Genomic DNA, 20,158 nt, shown 5'->3' on the forward strand with positions numbered 1-20,158 from the left:
AGTGTGAATACATGGGGAGGGGGATATCCCAGTCTTTCTAGTGTTCCCGGCTCTCCCAGTGTAAAGACGTCAAGGGGGTAAAGAAAGAGCATAACCCCTATGTATCAACTCCTCCTGACACTCCCAAGCATCAGAGTTAAAATCAGAATGATTCCAACAATCTGGCGAGAAGGCATTGTACCTTTGGCGCTTCACAGAGAGAACCTCTCTTCCTGGTAACACGACTTATTTAAGAAATGTTGGGACAGTGGGCTGACAGTCATAAGGACTTCCTGGGATGCCTAATCTCCATATTTTTATTGCCCATTCCTGCTCAACTACAATAGCTTCTGACTGGTTCAGATTAATTCAGTCAACAGATATGCTTGATCTACATTCATAATCATTCTTGAATTCACAAGGACATCATCACCACCACTATGATTCTTATTATTTCTTATTTATTGAGCACTCATAATGTTCTAGCCCTCCCCTCCAACCTCTCTTACTCATCTCCATTCCCAACCCCAGGTCTTTGGGAAAAGCTTCATAATCACACCTGGCCCTAAAGACATAATGATATAAGGACAAATCTCTTGGGGACCCTGGAGTATTTGGTCTTTGGCCAGTCTGTCCCTGGCGCGACTACAGAAATATATATATATATATAATCTTTGCTCATGTCTGTACAATATTGATCTCTGCTGATTGCTTAAAATAGAACCTGATTTTCTCTACTAAAACATTTCCTAAGCCATACAGCCTCTCAACAAAAGGAGGCCAAGCTTTACAGATTACCCAAGAACCCCACTGCATTTTAAGTAGGTTACTCTGAAATTCTCACAGCAATCTAATACCTGTTTTTCCCTAGAGCTACTGCCCAGAGGAATAGGACTAGGGCCGAGAGGGTGCTTGGGGATGATCAGGAAACACCCATAAGCCCAATCTAAAAATTAGTGGTCATGATGGATGTTTGCTGGGGAAAGGAGCTCTCTTTTTTTCCCAGACGTTTCAGACAACCATCCTGGGCCCACCTGAGGATGCTAACAAAGACAAGTGTCCCCCAAATGCACATATAGTCTAAGGGTACCTTGAAAAGTTGTAAATACTTCCCAGAAAAGTGGAGACCTTGGAGTCCCTTTTGTACCCATAGATGGTGTCTTCAGCAGTTAAGTGGTATTTCCTTTACCAGTCTTGGATTTCCTGGGATGATCAGAGGATGTTAGGTAATGATAGACCCGTCTAACCCTTGAAGGAAATCGTATTCAAGTCTGATGGCTAGATGAGAAGTCAATGGCTGCTTTGAACATGAAATTGGCTCCTCCCCAAGCCCAGCCCTGGCACAGATGTGCTTCAATGCCAAGAGGACTGCTTCCTCAGACACCTCTGGTGAGATTCAAGGCCTTAATGCTGGCAGGTGAGTTAGGCAACAGAACAAGTTGCTAGCTCAAATGGCTGGTATAGTGTGACACCACTAATAAGAAAATGATGAATCATATGTTGCTGGTGGAAGAGGGGTGTTCTGGTCAGGGGCTAGAGACTGGCTCTGAGGGTTTGCATTGCTAGGTGGACACTGGACTTGGGGAACTTCCTCTCTGGACAGCTGGTCAATCAGCTCAGGGACCACATAGGACTGCTGCTGATTCACCCACTCTGAGACCTCCTGGGCCTGCAGAGCACCCTCCCCAGGGAATTCTAGGGGAGGGTTATCAACCTCAGGTGTGTCCCGAGACAACAAATTGATTGCAGAAGCCTCTTGGGCCAGCCTGCCAATGTCCACAGAGAATTCCTGGCATGATTGGCTGAGCTCTTCAGGGATCTTTTGGGTGGACCTGCCAACTTCCCCAAGGACTTCCTGGGCCAGGCCACCAACCCCTACAGGGAACCCACGGACCAGCCTGCCAATCTCTACAGGGACCCCCTGGCATGGCTGGTTGACCTCCTCAGAGTTCTGGCAAAGTTCGCAAGCTTCCCTGGAGACTTTCTGGTATAGCTGGCTGGCATCCTGGCATGGCTGGCTGATTTGAGGGACCTCCTGGCATGTCTGGTTAACATCGTCATGGTTCTCCTCACATGGCTGGCAGATGTCAGAGACCTGCTGGCATGGCTGGTTGACCTCTTCAGGGATGTCCTGGCATGGTTGGCTGACCTCCTCAGCAACTGCCTGGCATGGCTGGTTGGTTTCCACAGGTGGTTCCTGTGGGGACTGGTTTTGTTCAAAAGGCTCTTGCTGCCCTTCTAAAGGGGGCTCTCGTGTGCCACTCCCAGGGGCCTCCTGGAGCAGCCCAAGGCCTTGATATTCTTCAGTCACATGTGAGCTTACGGAGGGCTGATCACTGAAGCCAAAAGGGCAGTTACCATCCACTGCAGTAGGGGAGGAAGGACCAGCACTGGACACAGTGCTGGAAGGGCCGCTGCTGTCTGCAAAGCAAAGCCAGGAGACCAAGTCAGACAAGCTGGAAGTACTGGCTCTACTCTGTGTAGTTCAAATGCCAGAACAGATGGTCTTTATTACTCATGTCTTGGGGAATGAGGGTCCGAATTCTTCCTAAGTTATGCAGAGACTCCTAAGTTAGCCTAGCCCAGGAACTGTTGCTCTGGCCTAATGTGTACTAATGGAGTAACACTAAGGGACAGCTAAGATTTCAGAGTGAGTACTGAGGCCCACTTCATCCAGTTCTTTCATAAATGTACACCCATTCCAACTCCAAATTCCCATGATAACCTCATTCCTACTTTGGAAGCATATGAACACTTCATATCAGTGGTTCATAATTAGGGTTACATACCAAAATTATGGGAAATTTTTTAAAAATACATATTTCCAGGTTCTATCTTCAGAAATCCTAATTCTGTAGATAGACACAAAGGTGTGGGATGTTAAAACACTCCCAATTAAATCTGACATACATCTTTCATTAAGAATTGTTTCTTTAAAGCTTATTTCTGGGGCAGAGGTAATCATTGTTTACTACCCAAGGAACAAGTAAGCAGGAAAATGTAGAAAAACTTTGTGAATCAGAGCATTAGGAAGGAAAGTGATTTACTCAAAGATGGCAGACTGCCATAGAACAGCAGCAGTTCTTAATTAACCTTTCTGGAGGTCACTGACCCCTTTGAAATTCTAATGAAAATCATGGACTATCTTCCCAGAAAAATGTGCATATGGATATCCTCGCTAATGTTTACATATAATTCCTAGAGTTTGTAGACTTTACCCTGAAATCCATCCACAGATCCAGGTTAGAACCCTCTAAGTTTTGGGACACACAGTGTTCCAGGTTTATGGATATTATATAATATAAAATATAAAAATGAATTTCCCAGATTCTGACAGTAGTAAAATGAAAGACTTAAGTCTTTAATTACACTGTGGGACAACTCCTACCCCAACCTCTACTTCTTCATTGATCCTTACAGGGAACTAATTTACTTTTCCTTTTGTAAATATTGTATTTATTGATGGTACTATAGCTTTATATTTAAACCACTCTAATATCAACAATGATAGATTTTGGAAATAAAGGACGCCTGAATATATTGCCATCAGGAGAACTGGGAGAGTTGGTAAGCCTGAGTCTGAAAACTCAATGATTCATTAATCTTTGAGTTTAAGGAATGCCAGCTATCTCTTTTCTGTAAAGGATCATAGGAGGCATGCTTCAAGCAGAAAAAAAGATGAATGTGGTTTGGGATCAACAAGGCCTATTGAGGGCAGACAGACCCCAAAAGAAATGTTTACAAGTGAACTATACATCTGATACTGAGATTTTAAAACAAGAAGAAAAAAGATGTAAGCTGAGTTCACCCAAAGATGATGAAGCAGTAGCCTTAATATTCAGCTAGTAGTTTGATTCAGACAAATCAAAGAATTCAGACAGAAAACAGAAGTTGAAGAAAGGTTAAGATTTCTAGGGCACAGGACCTATAAACACTCACTACTGGACAGAGAAAAAGCCTCAATGGCAAGGTGAGTATAGAATAATCTGAAATTCAGGGGAAGAATTCTTGGTGTCAGGAAGGAAAGTTTCTTCTGCATAAAGGGTGTCAGAAGCGTACAATTCTACAAGCTTACTGCAATGCTAAAATACGAATCTTTGCTTCAGTTCTATCCAAGTAAAATAATAAAAGCCATGTTTGATTTTAGATAGTCCCTGGAGGACTCTCCCACTGCCGGTGTCCCTGCCCATAATCGCCCAGAGATCACCACTGATCTCCCTACCTACAATTACCCTAAGAATTCCTTGTGGTTCCACTGTTCACCCTGTTACCAAGGATAAATAGTGATAGGCTGAGGTTATGAAGAAGAGATGGGAAAAAGCAGCACCTGAACTTGAACTAACAAATGAGAACAGACAACTGGAAAGGAAGGACATGTAGAAAGCAGTAACTGATTCTAGTTTCTTTCTCCCAGATTTTCTATATATGCAGGGTCCCTCCCAAGTCACTTTTACTTGAGAAGGCTGTGGACAACCAAATGGGGATCTAAGGAGAACGCAGCCTTCATCTTTTCTTCCCCAAAGGACCCCCTCGGCCACTATCATTTAGGAGCCCCTCCAGTGAGATAAAGAATCCACCTGCAATGCAGGAGACCTGGGTTCAACTCCTGGGTTGGGAAGATCTCCTGGAGAAGGGAAATGACTACCCACCCCAGTATTCTTGCCTGGTGAATTCCACAGACAGAGGAGCCTGGCAGGCAACAGTCCATAGGTTGCAAAGAGTCAGACACGACTGAGCAACTAATGCTTTCACTCTCTTCCCAGTAAGACAGAGGGGATGTGGAGGACAGAGGTGATGGACGAGAGAGAGGAAACAGATTTGCCCTTCATCTTGGAAGCAGCGAGTGTGACTGCCTTCTTGCCTGATTAGTCCTGGTCTTTCAGCCCTCACCTCTGTTTCCCTCCTGGGGTGAGCCTCTCATTCGCTGATCCCTCCACTCCCCCCATTCCCTCTCAGCCTTGTCTACGCAGTTCCAAGAGAATTACTTACACCAAGGGGGCTTTTCAGAGCGCTGTTGGAGTTGTAGGGTAGGTGAGTGAAGAGTGCGAGGTGGAGAAAACGGGCTGTCAGAGGCTTGGTTGCTGTGCATAGAGTCAAAGAGGGCTGGACAGGTGAGGGAGAGAAAGGGAAGGAAAAAAAAGCCCATGAAGAAGAATTCAACAGCCACAGGTTCTAAATATAAGTCAAATCTGACTTACACTTCCTTAGGCTGAGAAGTAGCATCTCCTAGGGATCCTACATACAAACCATTTTTAATATTTTAAACTGTATGTTATGAATATTTTCAAACATTTTTTAAAAATACTTGAAAGACTAGTACAGTCAATACCTATGTATTCATCTTCTTTATTTAACATGTTAACATTTTGCCATATTTGTTTCAACTATTTCTTCATGCTTAAGTTTTTTGAAATAAATGACAAACATTATGAAACATTTCACCTGTAATACTTCAGTATTCATTTCTAAAGTATAAGACATTTTTCCTATATAGCCATATACCAGATAAACTTTAAAAATACCCTAATATCGTCTAAATACCCAATCTATATTCAAATTTCCCCCAATTATTCCCAAAATGTCTTTCATAGTAAGATCCAAACATGGACCATGCATTCCATTTTATTGTGTCTTCAAAGTCTCTTTTAATCTAGAATACAGCTTTCCCCTATTTATTTTTTTCACAGTGACTTTTGAAAAGAACAAGCCAGCTGTCTCATAGAATGTCATATTCCACTCTTTGGATTTGTCTGATTGCTTCCTCATAGAATCATTTAACTTGTTTCACTATCCCTATAAACTGGAGGTCAGATATAAAAGGCTTGATTCAATGATTCAAGTGTTTTTCTTTTCTGTAGTATAAAAATGAATGCTTACATTTTAAATGTTTTTTTAGGTTTTGATAATTTTTTTTAAAAATTGAAGCATAGTTCACTTATAATGTTATATAATAAAGGTATACAGCAAAGTGATTCAGTCACAGAATATAAATATATATTCTTTTTCAGATTCATTTCCACTGGAAATAGAAGTGGATATTTGTACTTCCACTGTGGATGTACTGTAATTCAATATTACAAGATTTTGAATATAATTCCCTGTGCTATACAGTAGGTCCCTGTTGGTTATCTACTTCATATATTGTAGTATGTATACGTTAATACCAAATTTCTAATTTATCCCTCTTCCCCCTTTCCCCTTTGGTAACCATAAGTTTGTTTTCTACATCTATGAGTCTATTCCTGTTTTATAAGTAAGCTCACTGTATCATGCTTTAGATTCCACATATAAGCGATAGCATATGATATTTATCTTTGACTTATTTCACTTAATATGATAATCTCTAGGTCCATCCATGTTGCTGCAAATGGCATTATTTATCTTTTTTATGGCTGAGTAATATTCATATATATATATATATATATATATATATATATATATATATATGTGCACCACATATTCTTCATCCATTTATCTGATGAACATTTAGTTGCTTCCATATCTTGGCTACTGCAAATAGTGCTGCCATGAATCCTGGGGTGCATGTATCTTTTCGAATTATGGTTTTCTCTGGATATATGCCCAAAAGTGGGATTTCTAGATCATGTGGTAGTTTTATTCCTAGTTTCTTAAGGAGTCTCCATACTGTTCTCCAGAGTGGCTGCACCAATTTGCATTCCTATCAACAGTGAAGGAGGCCTCCCTTTTCTCCACACTCTCCCCAGCATTTATTATTTGTAGACTTTGAAGATTGGCACTCTGACATTGCAGGCAGATTCTTTACCTTCTGAACCACCAGGGAAGCCCCTTGGCAAGAATACTCAAAGAATATTCTTGAATATGTCCATCATCTTGGAGGCACATAATGTCTCATTATCCCACTACGTTACTACTAAGTTGGTGTGCGTGCATGCTCAGTCATGTCCAACGCTTTGCAACCCCATAGATTGTAGCCTGCCAGGCTCCTCTGTCCATGGGATTTTCCAGGCAAGAATACTGGAGTGGGTTGCCATTTCCTTCTCCAGGGGATCTTCCCAACCCAGGGGTCAAAACAGTGTCTCCTGTATCTCCTAAAATCGGTAGGTGAGGTTAAGTTTACTAATGAGGTTTAAACAGGGCTCACAAGATCTCACCATTGAAAAGGTTTCCCCTTCTGATTATAGATGATCCTTTGGCACTGTGGAACCTGACTGACATTTCTTTGTGTTAGTATCCACTGATGATCCTTAATTATTTTATTAGCAGTGTCAAGTGGTGATTTTCTAATTCTATTAAGTCTTCTATATTTATTAGCTGGCATATTTTCTGTAAAGAAGAACTTTCTCTCTTCAACTGCCACCGTTTGATTACATTAAAACTGCAATTCTCACTGAATAGGTAGGATAAGGGTTTATTTCCCTTTAATTAGTTTTCAGAAGAAAGAGTTGGTAAAAAGTATTCACCAACAGTGGCAGATGATTATTATTTTTGTTCTCTTTCTTGTAAGATTCATTATGAGCTTGTGGATGTTCACATGTTTAGTGCACTTTAATTGATTATAGTAAATTATTCTTTTTAATGCTAAAATAATCCAGTTCTGGTCAGTGGGAGCCTCTTCAGGCTTGAGTGCTTCCTTGTTTTTGTTACAGCGTGCCTCAGGATCACCTTGAGCTTTCCGTGCCCTAGATAATGCATCCTCAATAAAACTGGTTCTTGGTGAAAGTGAAAAAACTTAGATATTTCATTGGTTTGTAATCCCTCACATGGCGACATTACATTAACAGATATAAAGTAATCTGTACTATTAAAATTTCCTGTGGTGGGGAGTGATTGGAGGGAAAAAGTCTATACTCTATAGGATAGGATTTGATTAAAAAAAAAAAAAAAGAAAAGGTTGAAAAACATGGACCTAGACCAAGAATACAACCATGGAATCCTGGTTGCTTCTAGTGGGGGATGATATGTGGAAACCAAAATCTAGGCGCTAAGAGAGCTCACTGATACTGTTTGTAATGCATTAAGTTACAAAAAGCATTAAAAAACAGAATTTATATTGATATTATCAATTCAAATTTAATATTCTAGTACTTTAAAAATATCTTTGAATTTTTACTTGTATGTTATTTATCTAACTTTGAAAATTCTTATTCCTAGTAGGAACATAATTACTTATATGCATTACTCTATTATATGTGTGTGTGTGCATATGACATATATGTTACAAAATGGTATCAACCTCACTATTAACAAACCACTGAATGAGGATTATAATTACTTTACAATCCTCATTTTTTTTCCACTAAAAGATTTATAGTCAAAGCACAGTACTTCAAACTTATTTGAAAAATGATTTTCCCTATGTGATTATATTACTATTTTGATATACAGTTAGGGTAATTTCTTTCTTTTTTTTTTCTTTTTCAATTTTAGGATTTGCTTCTTTTGATTTAGTTTTACATTCTGAAAAACATTTACAGGTTCACAAGTCAAAGATTTATAAAAAGGCATACTCAGAGGAAGTTGCTTTTTCTTCATGCCTTCTGCTCCATTTCTGTTGCTCTCCAGTGGTAAACATTTTTATTAGTTTCTGGTATTTACTTTTCGAATTTCTTTTTGCAAATATGTATATTTTCCCTCCTTATAAAATAGGTAATGTACTATCAACACTCTTCTACACTTTTTTTTTTAAGTTAACAATATATCCTGGAGATTACTTCATATCAAGACACATATACCCCCCAAAAAAAACAAACCTTCCTCATTAGTTTTAACAGAGGCACAGCACTCATTTGAGTGGACACGCCACTGTTTATTCAACCATTCTTGCACTGAAGAACCTTTGCATTGTTTCCAAAAATAATAATAAACAGCATAAGTAATGTCCCAATGACTCTATATAAATGTTATTTCAACTTTGTGAACAATACCTTCAGAATAAATTCCTAAAATTGTATTATTAGAAAAGGAAGTAACTGTATCTATAATTCTCTGAGATATTACAAAATACCTTCATAGGGATTGCACCATTTTGCACTCCCACCAACAATGTATGGAACTGCCTCTCTTGCAACAGACTTGTCAAGAGATTGTGTTATTAAACTTTTGGATTTTTTTCCAAATTAATAGGTGAGATATGATATCTCAGTGTAGTTTTAGTTTGCACATTTCTTATGACCAAGGTTAAGCATCATTTCATAAATGTAATGGCCACTTGCATTTCTTTCTTTATAAACTATCCTTTAAAAAAAAATCACACTTTTGGACTTTTCCTTCTGACATATAAGAGTTCTCTGTATTTTAGGATGATTAAGCCTAAATGTGATATAAATTGCAGAAAAAATTTTTTCTTTGCTTATGATGCTGCTACTGGCTTGCAACATTTAAAAAAATGTTTATATGACTTCAACATCATAAGTTTATATGACTTATTAATCTTTTCCTACTGTTTCCCAAATTTGAGTTTGAGTCACAATTAGGCTCTCTTCATTTTCCAGTGATAAAGGAATCTACCACCATCACCCTTGCTTACTTTTAGTATTTGTATGATTTATTTCTATTATTATTGAAGTGAAGGCCACATAACATAAAGGTTTTAGCACATCCACAATGTGCAATTGCTACCTGTATCTAGTTCCAAAACATTTTCATCACAGTTCCATAACAATTTCATCATCCCTCCCCGCAAAAAAAAAGAAAACCCATATCTATTAAGAAGTCACTCCTCGTTCTACCCTACTTTCAATCCCTATAAACCACCAATTTGCTCTCTGTCTCTGTTCTGGATCTTTCATATAAATGGAATCATACAATATGTGACTTCTTCTGTCTGGTTTCTTTCACTTGGCATGTTTTTGAGGTTCATCCATATGGCAACATGTATCAGTACTTCACTCCTTCTTATGGTTCAGTACTATGAGATTATATGCGTATACCACATTTTGTTTATCCATTCATGTACACTTCAGTCGTTTCCCCCTTTTGACTATTACAAATAGTGTTACCATAAACTTTCGTGTGTAAATGTTTGTTACAGTATCTGTTTTCAGTTCTTTTGAATGTGGGAGGGGAACTTCTGAGTCAAACAGTAATACTATATTTAGGTTTTTGAGGAACTGTGAAACTGTTTTCCACAGAGGCTGCACCCTTTTACATTTCCACCAGCAATGTACAAAAATTCTAATTTGTTCATGCCATTATCGACACTTATTTTCTGCTTGCTTTTATTCTATTTCTCTCGTTTTTAAAATTACAGCTATCCTAGTGGGTGTGACTTTGATCTGTATATCCCTAATGATTACTGAGGGTGAGCAGTATTTCATGTGTTTCTTGGCTATTTGTATATCTTCTCTGAAGAAGTATCTACTTGAGTCCTTTGCTCACTTTTAAGTTGGGTTGTCTTTTTAATTAACTAATTTTTGGCTGTGTTGGGTCTTCGTTGCTGCACAGGCTTTCGTGTTGCAGTGAGTGGGGGCTACCCTCCATCGAGGTATGCAGGCTTCTCGTTGTGATGACTTCTCTCGTTGTGGAGCATGGGCTCTAGAGCATGGGTTCAGTAGCTGTGGTACATGGGCTTTATTCCACGCAGCACGTGGAATCTTCCCAGACCAAGGACTGAACCTGTGTCTCCTACTTTGGCAGGCAGATTCTTATCTACTGTGCCACCAGGGAAGTCTCTGCTTGTCTTTTTGTTGTTGAAGTGTTATATTCTGGATCTTTATCAGATATATGATTTGCAAGTATTTTCTCCTTTTCTAGAGGCTGTCTTTTCACTTCCTTTTTTCCCCCCATTTTTATTTACTTATTACTTTTGGCTGTGGTGGGTCTTCATTGCTACATGCAAGCTTTCTCTAGTTGCAGTGAACAGGGGTTACACTCTAGTTGCAGTGCATGGGCTTCCCATTGCAGTGGCTTCTCTTGTTGGAGAGCACGGGCTCTAGAGTGCGTGGGCTCATTAGTTGTGGCCCATGGGCTTAGCTGCCCCATGACATGTGGGATCTTCCCGGACCAAGGATTGAACCTGTGTCCCCTGCATTGGCAGGAGGATTCTTAACCACTGAACCACCAGAGAAGTTTGTATGGTTTAATTTTTACTTGCAGATCTCTGATCCCTATGGAGTTTATCTTGGTATATAACATGAAGTATGTATTCAGTTTTAATTTTTGTCAAATGACTATTCAATTGTCCCAACTCTATTCCTTAAATTCTATTTTTCCTCTAGTATTTTGAAATGCTAACTTCAACTATTTCTGGACTTACTATTTCTTTGCTTGGTCTCTATCCATTCATGTACCGATACTACTCTGTTTTCACTATAGACGTTTTATAAAATGTTTTAAAATCTGGTAAGGCCAACATGCCTTCATTGCTCTTCTGTTCAAGATTTCCTTGGCTATTCTTATTTGTTTGTTTTATGAGCACTTCAAATTCAGTTTGTCTGACTTTAGAAAAACAATAGCATTTTTGTTGAGATCATATTAAATTTATAAATTAACTTTGGAAGGAGTGATAGTTCTGTGCTTTTGAGTTGACCTATGCAATTAAACATTTTTTTCAAGTCTACTTTTTCGGAGTGCCTATCTTTTTAACTTACCACTCAAGCTCTGGGGAGCATGGGAGTGAGGGCAGAGATAGTGGTTCAAGATAAAAGGATTCTCTATACCTGCAGACGCCTGTGCTTGGGCCTCAGTGTGGCGCTGGCAGACTCTACTCAAGAATTCACTCACTTGACGCAAGGAAAGGGCATTATGCAGTGTTTCCAGGGGGTAAATAGTAGGCACCATGGAGCACCCCTCAAATCCTGTTAGAAAAGAGATGGGCAAAGTCAGCATTATTCCTGCTGGATATACTCCAACTGGCCAAGGAAGCATGGAGAGTCCCTGAGAACCATCAGGAGTGTCTGTGGCTTTTGGAGTGTGGGATATCCAAGAGTCTCAGGAGAGGGAACTCTAGAGCTCCTCCAGATTTCCTAAAAATTTCCCAACTCTGGGTGAGTGAAATCACCTCTCACCCTACCTATGGAAAGCCTGCAATGTCCCATGGAAAAATCAACACAATCCCAATAATTTAAGCACCCATACTCTTCTTATACTTTGAGGGGCAGAGGGGGATGTGGATGGGGAATAGAACAAAGGTCCAGAGGGAAGGGGTGCAATTGTAGGTCTGAATGAGATGTAGGGAGTCATGAAGCTGGGAAGAAACGGCAGATTTCAGGGATCACATAGTAGAGAACCAGATTAAGGAGAAGGGTTTGGAATCTGAGGAGGGGTTCATGCAGATTTCGGATGTGGGTAGAAAGGCTAGGATATTTGGAAACTGGAGGGCATGCAATACACGTGAAGCTCAGCTCAGGAAAACCACATGCATGAACAGGTTGGGGGATGGAAGTTCTTTCTTGGTTATTTCCATCACATCAAAGCTTCTTTCCTCTGCTCTCACTGCAGACCCCAGACTTGCTAGGATTTCTCTATTCCTTCAGGAAAATGAGGCAAACCCCCTAGAAAAAAGAATAAATACTGATTCTCTGCTCTGAACCCAACAATTCCAATGTAGATCTACATTGTAGGGTGAAGGGTAAACCAACTCTAATCTCAGGGCCTGCTGATGGGAAAAAATGTCCCCATTAGAGAATCAAGAAGCATACATCTCAACCACTTTTTCAGTCCCTCATCTTTCCTATGTTTCCTTTATAGCTCTTTAGAGGGACTAAGGGCAGGCAGGACAGCAACATTTACGCAAGACATAGTCTAGAGTCTGACAATGACTAAAACCTACATAACTCAAAAGGATTATACCTGACCATCTTCTAACCTTGGGCCCTTGGTCGATTCAAGGATGCAGCTGAGACCTCTGTGCCTGCATCAGTGGCAGGAGGCCAGGCGAGGTACAGTCCCAGCTGCTCAGGGCAGCTAGAGAAACATCTGGATTTGAAGAAGGTGGTCACAGAGATAAGAATAGATTCCAGGGCAAGAGACTGCTCCGGAACTGAATAGCACCGGGAATAGGAAACATTAGGAGGCAGTGAGGAAGGCGAGTGGGAAGAGGATGAGCAGCCAGCACTCCAGCCACCAGGCAGCCTGGCCCCAACCCCATCCAAGCAACTAAATGCAAGTCGCACAACCTCAGGGCAGAGAGGAGACGGGGGCAGGTGGGCGCTCCCGCCAGAAGTGCAAGAAGCAAAGCAGTCGGGCCCAGCCAGGGCAGTGCGGCAGCCCGCCTGGCGGCAGGGGTACCGTAGAGGCACTCGGGGTCATCCCGGCCTGAGCGCAGCCAGTTCCGGAAGAGGCGCAGGTGGTAGGAGCACTGGTGCAGGTGATGCGCCAGCGCGGCGTCCAGCGACACCGGCCGGCCCCCCGTGCAGTCGGAGGAGACACTGCGCAGCAGCCGGACCACAGGGTGCTGGTCATCCAGCAGCTCTGGAGGGGCTGGGGGCCCCAGCAGGACGCACGGAGACAGAGAGAGAAGAGGGAAAGACAGTGAGCGGGGCGCCGGATGGCAGAGGCACTCCGGGGAGGCAGGGCCATTCAGCTCCAAGGTGAGCCAAGAGTGGGGCAGAGGCACCAGAGCCACGGCCAGAGCCACGGGGCAGCCCTCGCGGCGGGAAGAGCACTGGCATCATGCTAAGAGAAGTCTGGAAGAGGCGAGCGAGTCTCAAAGAACTGGCCAGTGAGACCCCCTCATGCAGCAGCCCCGCCCCCGCGTCTCGCTGTGCAGAGTTCCCTCAGTGCTTACAGACTGCAGTCACATCTTTCTGGACCGGGTGAGCTGGCCATTCTGTAGTTGGGAACTCCAGTGTCCCTGATTGCTCTTGGACAAACCCTAGTTAGGGCTCGCTTCTCAGATGAATGTATTGGCAAGGTTGGGATAGAGATGAAAAGATTCAAAGTCACTGGGAGAAGAGGGTCAAGAATGGCATAGGTGATCGAGATAAAGCCTGAAGCTAAAAGGCTCCTGAAGACTCAGACCGGGTCCTCTGGACCAGACTCTAAGCCAGCCACAGACAAGGCTGGTGTTAGGCAGCTGACACAGATGAGCAGCAATGAGCAGCAAACCAGGTAACCTTTAAAACAGCATGTAAAAAATGGAATCAATATGTGAAAAGGCCAATACTGATTAATCATCCTTCACTCTTGTTCAAATACACAGCCTTTAAAGAGGTACAGAGTCCTATAAACTGATGACAAGATCTAGAGAAAGTAGGATCAAGGATGCTGAGAACGACTGCTCACAACTCCCAGGCCAGGGGTGGGTTCCACAAGGTGACCCATGTGACTATGCTTCCCAAAGACCCTAGTTTGGACGTCAAGAGATTTCTGTATCCATGGTCACACAACTGTCTGGGTCCCTAGAAGAGAAAGAGCTGGGCAGATCTGGTGGGCACACTGACGCTCTGGATGAAGGAGAGCCACAGTCTCTTTCCGACTATATTAGTTCACCTTGGTAAGTTCAACGTGCAGTTTAGTAAGGGGCCATACTTCCATACTTGAGGCAGGCAGAGGATGTGACGGCAGCTTACCAGGAATACAGGCAGGGATGGGCAGAGGGATGTTCTCCTAACAAAGCAAGGAAATAGCAGTGCCTGGCCTCCTTCTCAAAGCCAGGTCCAGTTTCTCCAGCTGCTATTTCAAAGCCACGTGTCATGGCAAAGAGATGGTAATGATGGGCACTAGGTTGGCACACTGTTGTGCACTAAGCTGCTGCAAGCCACTGCAGACAGACCATCCGCTCTGTAATTGCTGGGTCGGTCCAGTCACATTTGGCCATGGGGTAGAGCCCTCTAGCCCCATTTGTCTTCAAGGCCAAATTAAATCTAGATAATCTCCAGCAAGAGACATAAGAACTTCAAGTCTATTTCTCCTAGATACCAGATTCTGGTTTCTCAAGCACTTTAGCCTTCAAGCTCAAGTGCAAGAACAAAGGCCAGCAGAACCCTGAGGATGCATGCAGGGTATTGGAGGGGATCTTGAAATTACTCTCCTGCATGGTAATTATCCAGATCTTTCTTCCTTTTCTCCTTTTGGTAGAATTAATTCTTTTCTTCAATTGGTAAAGCTGCTAACCAAGGCTTCAGGAAACTAGAGATACATACAGAAGCTTAAGGATCTATTTGGGGAATTTGGATCTTTTCTCACAAATTACTTAGGGGAATTGTGATTTAGCTCTGAGGTCAGGGGCCCAAGTTCCTAGTACTATCTTCTGTATGCTCCCTAAGTAACAAGCCTCCAAGTCCAAATCCCAGGCTGTAGTGTTGGTGCATGAGGTTATATTCTGGAGATGACTGCGGCAAGAAGGCCAGAAGAGCTTGAGGTTAACCACACAGGCCACTCAGAATGGGAAGATCCTGTCACAGGCACAAATGGGAGCGGGGGATGGGGGTAGGGTGTAAATTGAAAATGTACAGACTAGTCAGACTAGGGAGACCCCAGCAGTGCTGAGTGGAGAGGTATGGCCTGAACTGGCTGAGATCCAGCAGCTGCCACTGGCTAAGGAGCAGGTGATCAGTACCTGGAGTTTCTTCTAGCCAGGAGGCCAGGCTAATTTCACCTCCCTCAGAGAGTCTTAGCTCTTGAACAGAAGAAAATCATATCAAACAAAATTGGATTTACCTTGAAGATAAGATACAATAGCAGAGAGAAACTAAGGATACAAAGGATAAAACAAAGGGGAAGTCCTGGGCTCCTCACCACACCCTACAAATGAGACCACAGTCCTTCAGCCTGGGTTTACACAGATCTCTAAACTCTCCCACCTTAGAGTGGGCAGACCCTGTTCTTCAGTATTCTTGAAATATGACTTATTCCTAAGCTCCCTCCAGAATCCCCAGTAGACATCTCTATTCTTTACCTCCCCTTCTATGAGGCCACAGTGCTACAGAGAGGCTGGGGCTACATGGAAACCACGTGTAAACCCTCAAGGCACAATTCTTTTTCCTGAACCTACCACCTCCTACTCCTCTCTTTCTCAGTTTTATCCCAAAGCAATCTGGGCTCCTATTTTGTAGGCCCAGGCCCTAGGTTAGTAGTAACATAAAGCAGATGTCAGGAACACAAGAGCCACACAAAATACACACAATGGCGGGAGACAAGAATACAGAGATGGAACACAATATGCTCAAGACTAATGCCCTTTATGAGTAGGCTTGGGAACTGGGAACCACAGCATTGTTCCACAAGCAAATTAGTCGTCCACTCCAACAAAAGGACTGGTGAAAAAAATAGGAAGGTCAAAATTATATAAGCGGAGGAATTGGGGGAAAAAAGAGAAAAGAAATGGGGATGATATAGGATATACTACTCTCTTCCTAAGGGAAACCAGTATCATGTTTGTACAAAGCCTGGCAGTCATGTGATGGGAAAGGAAGAGGCATAACTCGTTTTGGTGACAATGCTGAAAAAAAGAGACACAGTGGTGATGAAGGTGACCACAGAAATAAGACCTCGAGTTGCCCCAGGGATCGGGCAGCCAGGCTGTGGCTGAGGCTAAGGTCTGTCACAACAAGGGATGTACCCCAGAAGGGACAATTAGTGAGTGGTTCATTCAGAGACAGCAGGGTGTCAACACAGTGCAGGGAGAGGGAAGTCAGTGTCAGAACCCGGAGGTTAAGTGTCTGGTGGTGACATGGTGAGGAGGAATGACGTTGAGTCAGAAGCAAACGTACCGTTAGTCGGATGCTTTGCAAACGACACAGAAAATCGTTTTACGGCCGGGACAAACAAGAGCTCTGGGGAGAAAAGACATCACGGGGATTATACCCACCGCGGTCCCCGCCCTCTGCTCTGGAATTTGTTCACAACATACTCCTTACTGTTAGTAACAATCTGCTCCCACCCCCACCCTGTAGGTCCCTGTCTACTGTATTTCAATCTTTTCCTTTGGATAATCTCCTCTCAGGAATCCGTGTGTCATCTCTACCACAATAAGGCCCCACAAACAGCCCTAACCTCACCACCACATCCTCTTTTTGGTCATTCAGAAATAAAAACCTTTGTAGAAACTCTCATCCCTTCCCCCGATCTCTTCCCAGATTGTTTTTCCTGCCTTGGCTAAACAACTTCCCCGTCCCTGACCTCCTAGATTTTCAAGGTACCACTGCATTCTTCCTGACCATGGGTCGCCCTTTTTGGTCCTTACCCCTACAGGCCAGAATCCAGGAAAGAATACAAAGGTGGAGTAAACTGATGCGGCAGGGCTGTATGTGGGAGATTATGAAGGGATAAGCATAACTAAGTAGTACTCGTATGGCGAGAGGGAATGCGAATGGAGGGGTGGTGGGGGTCCTGGTTCTTTCTCCCCTTGATAACTGATGCAGGAAACTTGTCATAAGGCCAGTGTCAGTGCCATTTAAGCATGAATTGCTCTTGAGCTGTGTCTTTGCTGGCGGACGCACGAAGAAAAGCGTTGCCCCCCCCAAACCCACCCACATACCATCTCGGTGCTTCAGACTGGCGGGTGGTAGCTTTTTGCCTTGGCTGCGGGCGTAGTCCTGAAGATTCGGGGCGCTGGAGGAGCCACCCAGCACTGTGGTGCTGAACAGCCCCGTGCACTGTGAGCCTGCAAGGCCGGGAGTGTGTTAGTAGCCACACAAAGCTGCAATTACCGCACAGAAGTACACACGACTTCACATGACAACATCAGGACACACATACACATAATCATTCAGAGCAACCACCCAGAGGCAACCTCACACAACCACAGGCAGCTATCACTATGGTCCACAGCCACTCTGGGCAAGCAGTGAGGAGTCTCCCGAAAGTCTGCTTGGCGGATACAAGAGGCCACTACGAATACACGGTTAGTCATATTAGGGGAGTCAAAGAGCTACTCAGAGGGATAAACTGTGCTCTCTAGGTGGCTCCCAGGAATGTTTGAAGAACAGGTGGACTCCTCTTGCTCTCCCTAGACATAATTCAGTGCTCCTTATGCTCGAAATAGGGTTAGAAGAACCCAGAGATCAAGTCCCTTATATGTGTGAAAGGAAAGAACTTTGATTGGAACTAGAGACCAAGTTTCGAGTAGTCAACTCAAATATCAAGTTCTCATAAGTTCCAATTCCCCTGTTTTTCATCCAATATTCCCTCCCTTCTGTTCTCCTTTAGCCTTTTTACCTTTCCCAAGAAAGTATGAGACTCACTAAATTTTTAAAGCTGGCATGGATTTAAAGATTGTTCAGTTCAACCTCTTGATTTTAGAGATGAGGAAACTGAGATTCAAAAAGGATGTCATTTGCTCAAGGTCATACAGTTTGTTCAGAGCTAAGCTGGACTAGAATCCAAGTCTCCTAATTCTTAGGATCAACTGTGTTGTTAGAAAGGAAATAATTTTTTTCACTGGGAAGAAACAGCATTGTTTCTGAAGTGAAAATAGACACAGATTGAAAGGCATGTGAGGGCTCAGGTGATTTATGTAGGACATGCCTACTAACCGCTGAGCACCCTACTCAGGAAAACCTGATGAGCAGAAAAACAGCAAAAATCACATGTTTTTTCTGCTCTTGAAAGTTTGCTGTCTTGTAAGTCCTATGCTCAATGCCAGATGCTCACAATGTAGGTTCAAAGAAAGCAAAGAGACCTCTTGCCAATAAGAGAAGTAGATAAAACTAGAAAAACCCCTGAAGCAAGTAAATCAAGTGAGTCATGTCTCAAATCAAGAGTAGGGTTGGGCCCCTCCATGGTCCCCTCTCCTACCTACTACAGCCCACAAAGAGAAAACGGGCAGGAGGAAACAAGATTAACATCGCAGTTTGTGGGATCTTCTCCTCCACGTCTAGATCCATCTTAGCCAAGACCCTAGGTTCGGTGTGGGAATTTGACATTCGTATGGGAAATGGACAGAGGGAGAGGAGGTCAGTTTCCTTTGAGCCCATAGAGAACGGATTTGCTCTCAGGGGCCCCAACACTTCGGGGTCATCACAGATATCAACAATTTCAGATGGCTAGTAACTTCTACCCTGGAACCGAGCACCATTCCTGTATGTGCCATCTCCTACATTCATGTGCCAACCACCTCCAGGACAGAGCTCAAGAGAGAGACAAAGATTGCCAAATGTCTGCTCTTCTTCAGAGAAGCTGAAACTGGCTGGCTCTAGCCCAGACCACCCCCAGGCTTTGTTCTACATTCACTTCCTCCACTGGGGGATTTTTCTGGTGTAGTCCTGCCAGTGCTGTACTGCTCAATGTTGGACCGTCTCAGCGGGTAGTCTTTACCTGACCGCCACCATCTGTCCACCACACTCAGATCTCTGCCTTGTTCTTGACAGCACTGCCCCTTAACTGGGCCAGACATACCCATCCTCTTTCCCAGCCTACCTGAAACCCAGTCTTTTCTGGGACTTCTGGGGGAAAGAATTCCATAGCACAGATCTAGACACTAGTCATTTATTTTTCATGCACCAAACCATCTACCTCTTTCTAGGGCTCCAGAAGACAATCTATTCCCGTATAATTAGCCTGGAAAGCTCCCCCAAACCCTTCTTTCTCCTTGCTGGTCCAAATGCTGGCCGTTTGGGGGCCAGGAAATTAGATGCCAAAGAGAAAAGTAACAGAAAAATGAAAGCAGCATAATGGGACAAGATAGAAAAAAACAGAGTCTAGACCCCACAACATGTGTCTAACTGCCAGGTCTGGGTACTGGCTCACGGGCACTGTCCAAAGATAGCCCCTCCCAAGGACCACTCCCCACTCCCGAAGAATACAATACCCTCTTAGGCTTGGTCCTTCCTGTAGTCTGTGTTCTTAGGAAAGGTTGAATGATGTTCTCCACCCCTCTCCAGGAATCAAAAAAATCAAGAGACATTCCCTCAAAGTCCTGAGAGAAGCCTCTGCCACTACACCAGTCTCAGATTTGTCCCTCAATTTTCAGGAAGGAAGGAAAAAAAATTACAGGATTAGGAGAGGATGAAGGGGAGGGCGTGGAGGTAGGAGGGGCCAGAGCAGGGATGTAATAAACACAGGTCTCAAAGGAAGACATAGCGCAAGTTTTCCAAATGAGGCACATGACCCCTGTGGAGGTGGGGGTTGGGGGAGGGGCTCACAAGTACATCTGTTTATAGCTTTGTCTCTGATGGCTCTGAGCCGCCACTGTCTCTATGGACCCTTCATGTCTGGGCTAGACTGAAGGGACAGATAAGGAATAAGAAGTGAAGCCAGAAAAATGCCCTCAGTCAAAGAAATGGGGGTCAGTGTAGAAAACCAAAATACAAACACC

General features: G+C 43.2%; 1 protein-coding gene across 8 annotated transcripts in view; it reads right to left on the minus strand.

The window, feature by feature from the left end:
* Nucleotides 1-423: 423 nt before the first annotated feature.
* The window catches only part of PPIP5K1 (diphosphoinositol pentakisphosphate kinase 1), a 40,028-nt gene continuing 20,293 nt past the window's right edge, over nt 424-20,158 (minus strand). For 3 of the 8 annotated variants that reach the window (XM_069558810.1, XM_069558811.1, XM_069558815.1), the window contains 5 exons: nt 17,381-17,506; nt 13,189-13,380; nt 11,619-11,756; nt 4,969-5,082; nt 424-2,400 (listed from right to left, as the gene is read on the minus strand). In XM_069558810.1, coding sequence (XP_069414911.1) covers nt 1,454-2,400; nt 4,969-5,082; nt 11,619-11,756; nt 13,189-13,380; nt 17,381-17,506 — 1,517 coding nt within the window. In that variant the 3' untranslated portion in view covers nt 424-1,453. Of the gene's footprint in view, nt 2,401-4,968; nt 5,083-11,618; nt 11,757-13,188; nt 13,381-16,613; nt 16,677-17,380; nt 17,507-20,158 lie in introns of all 8 variants that reach the window. The other 5 variants (XM_069558813.1, XM_069558816.1, XM_069558817.1 and 2 more) reach the window with 4 other exon arrangements.

The sequence above is a fragment of the Ovis canadensis genome, chromosome 18, assembly GCF_042477335.2.
Source record: "Ovis canadensis isolate MfBH-ARS-UI-01 breed Bighorn chromosome 18, ARS-UI_OviCan_v2, whole genome shotgun sequence".
NCBI classification, from domain to species: domain Eukaryota; kingdom Metazoa; phylum Chordata; class Mammalia; order Artiodactyla; family Bovidae; genus Ovis; species Ovis canadensis.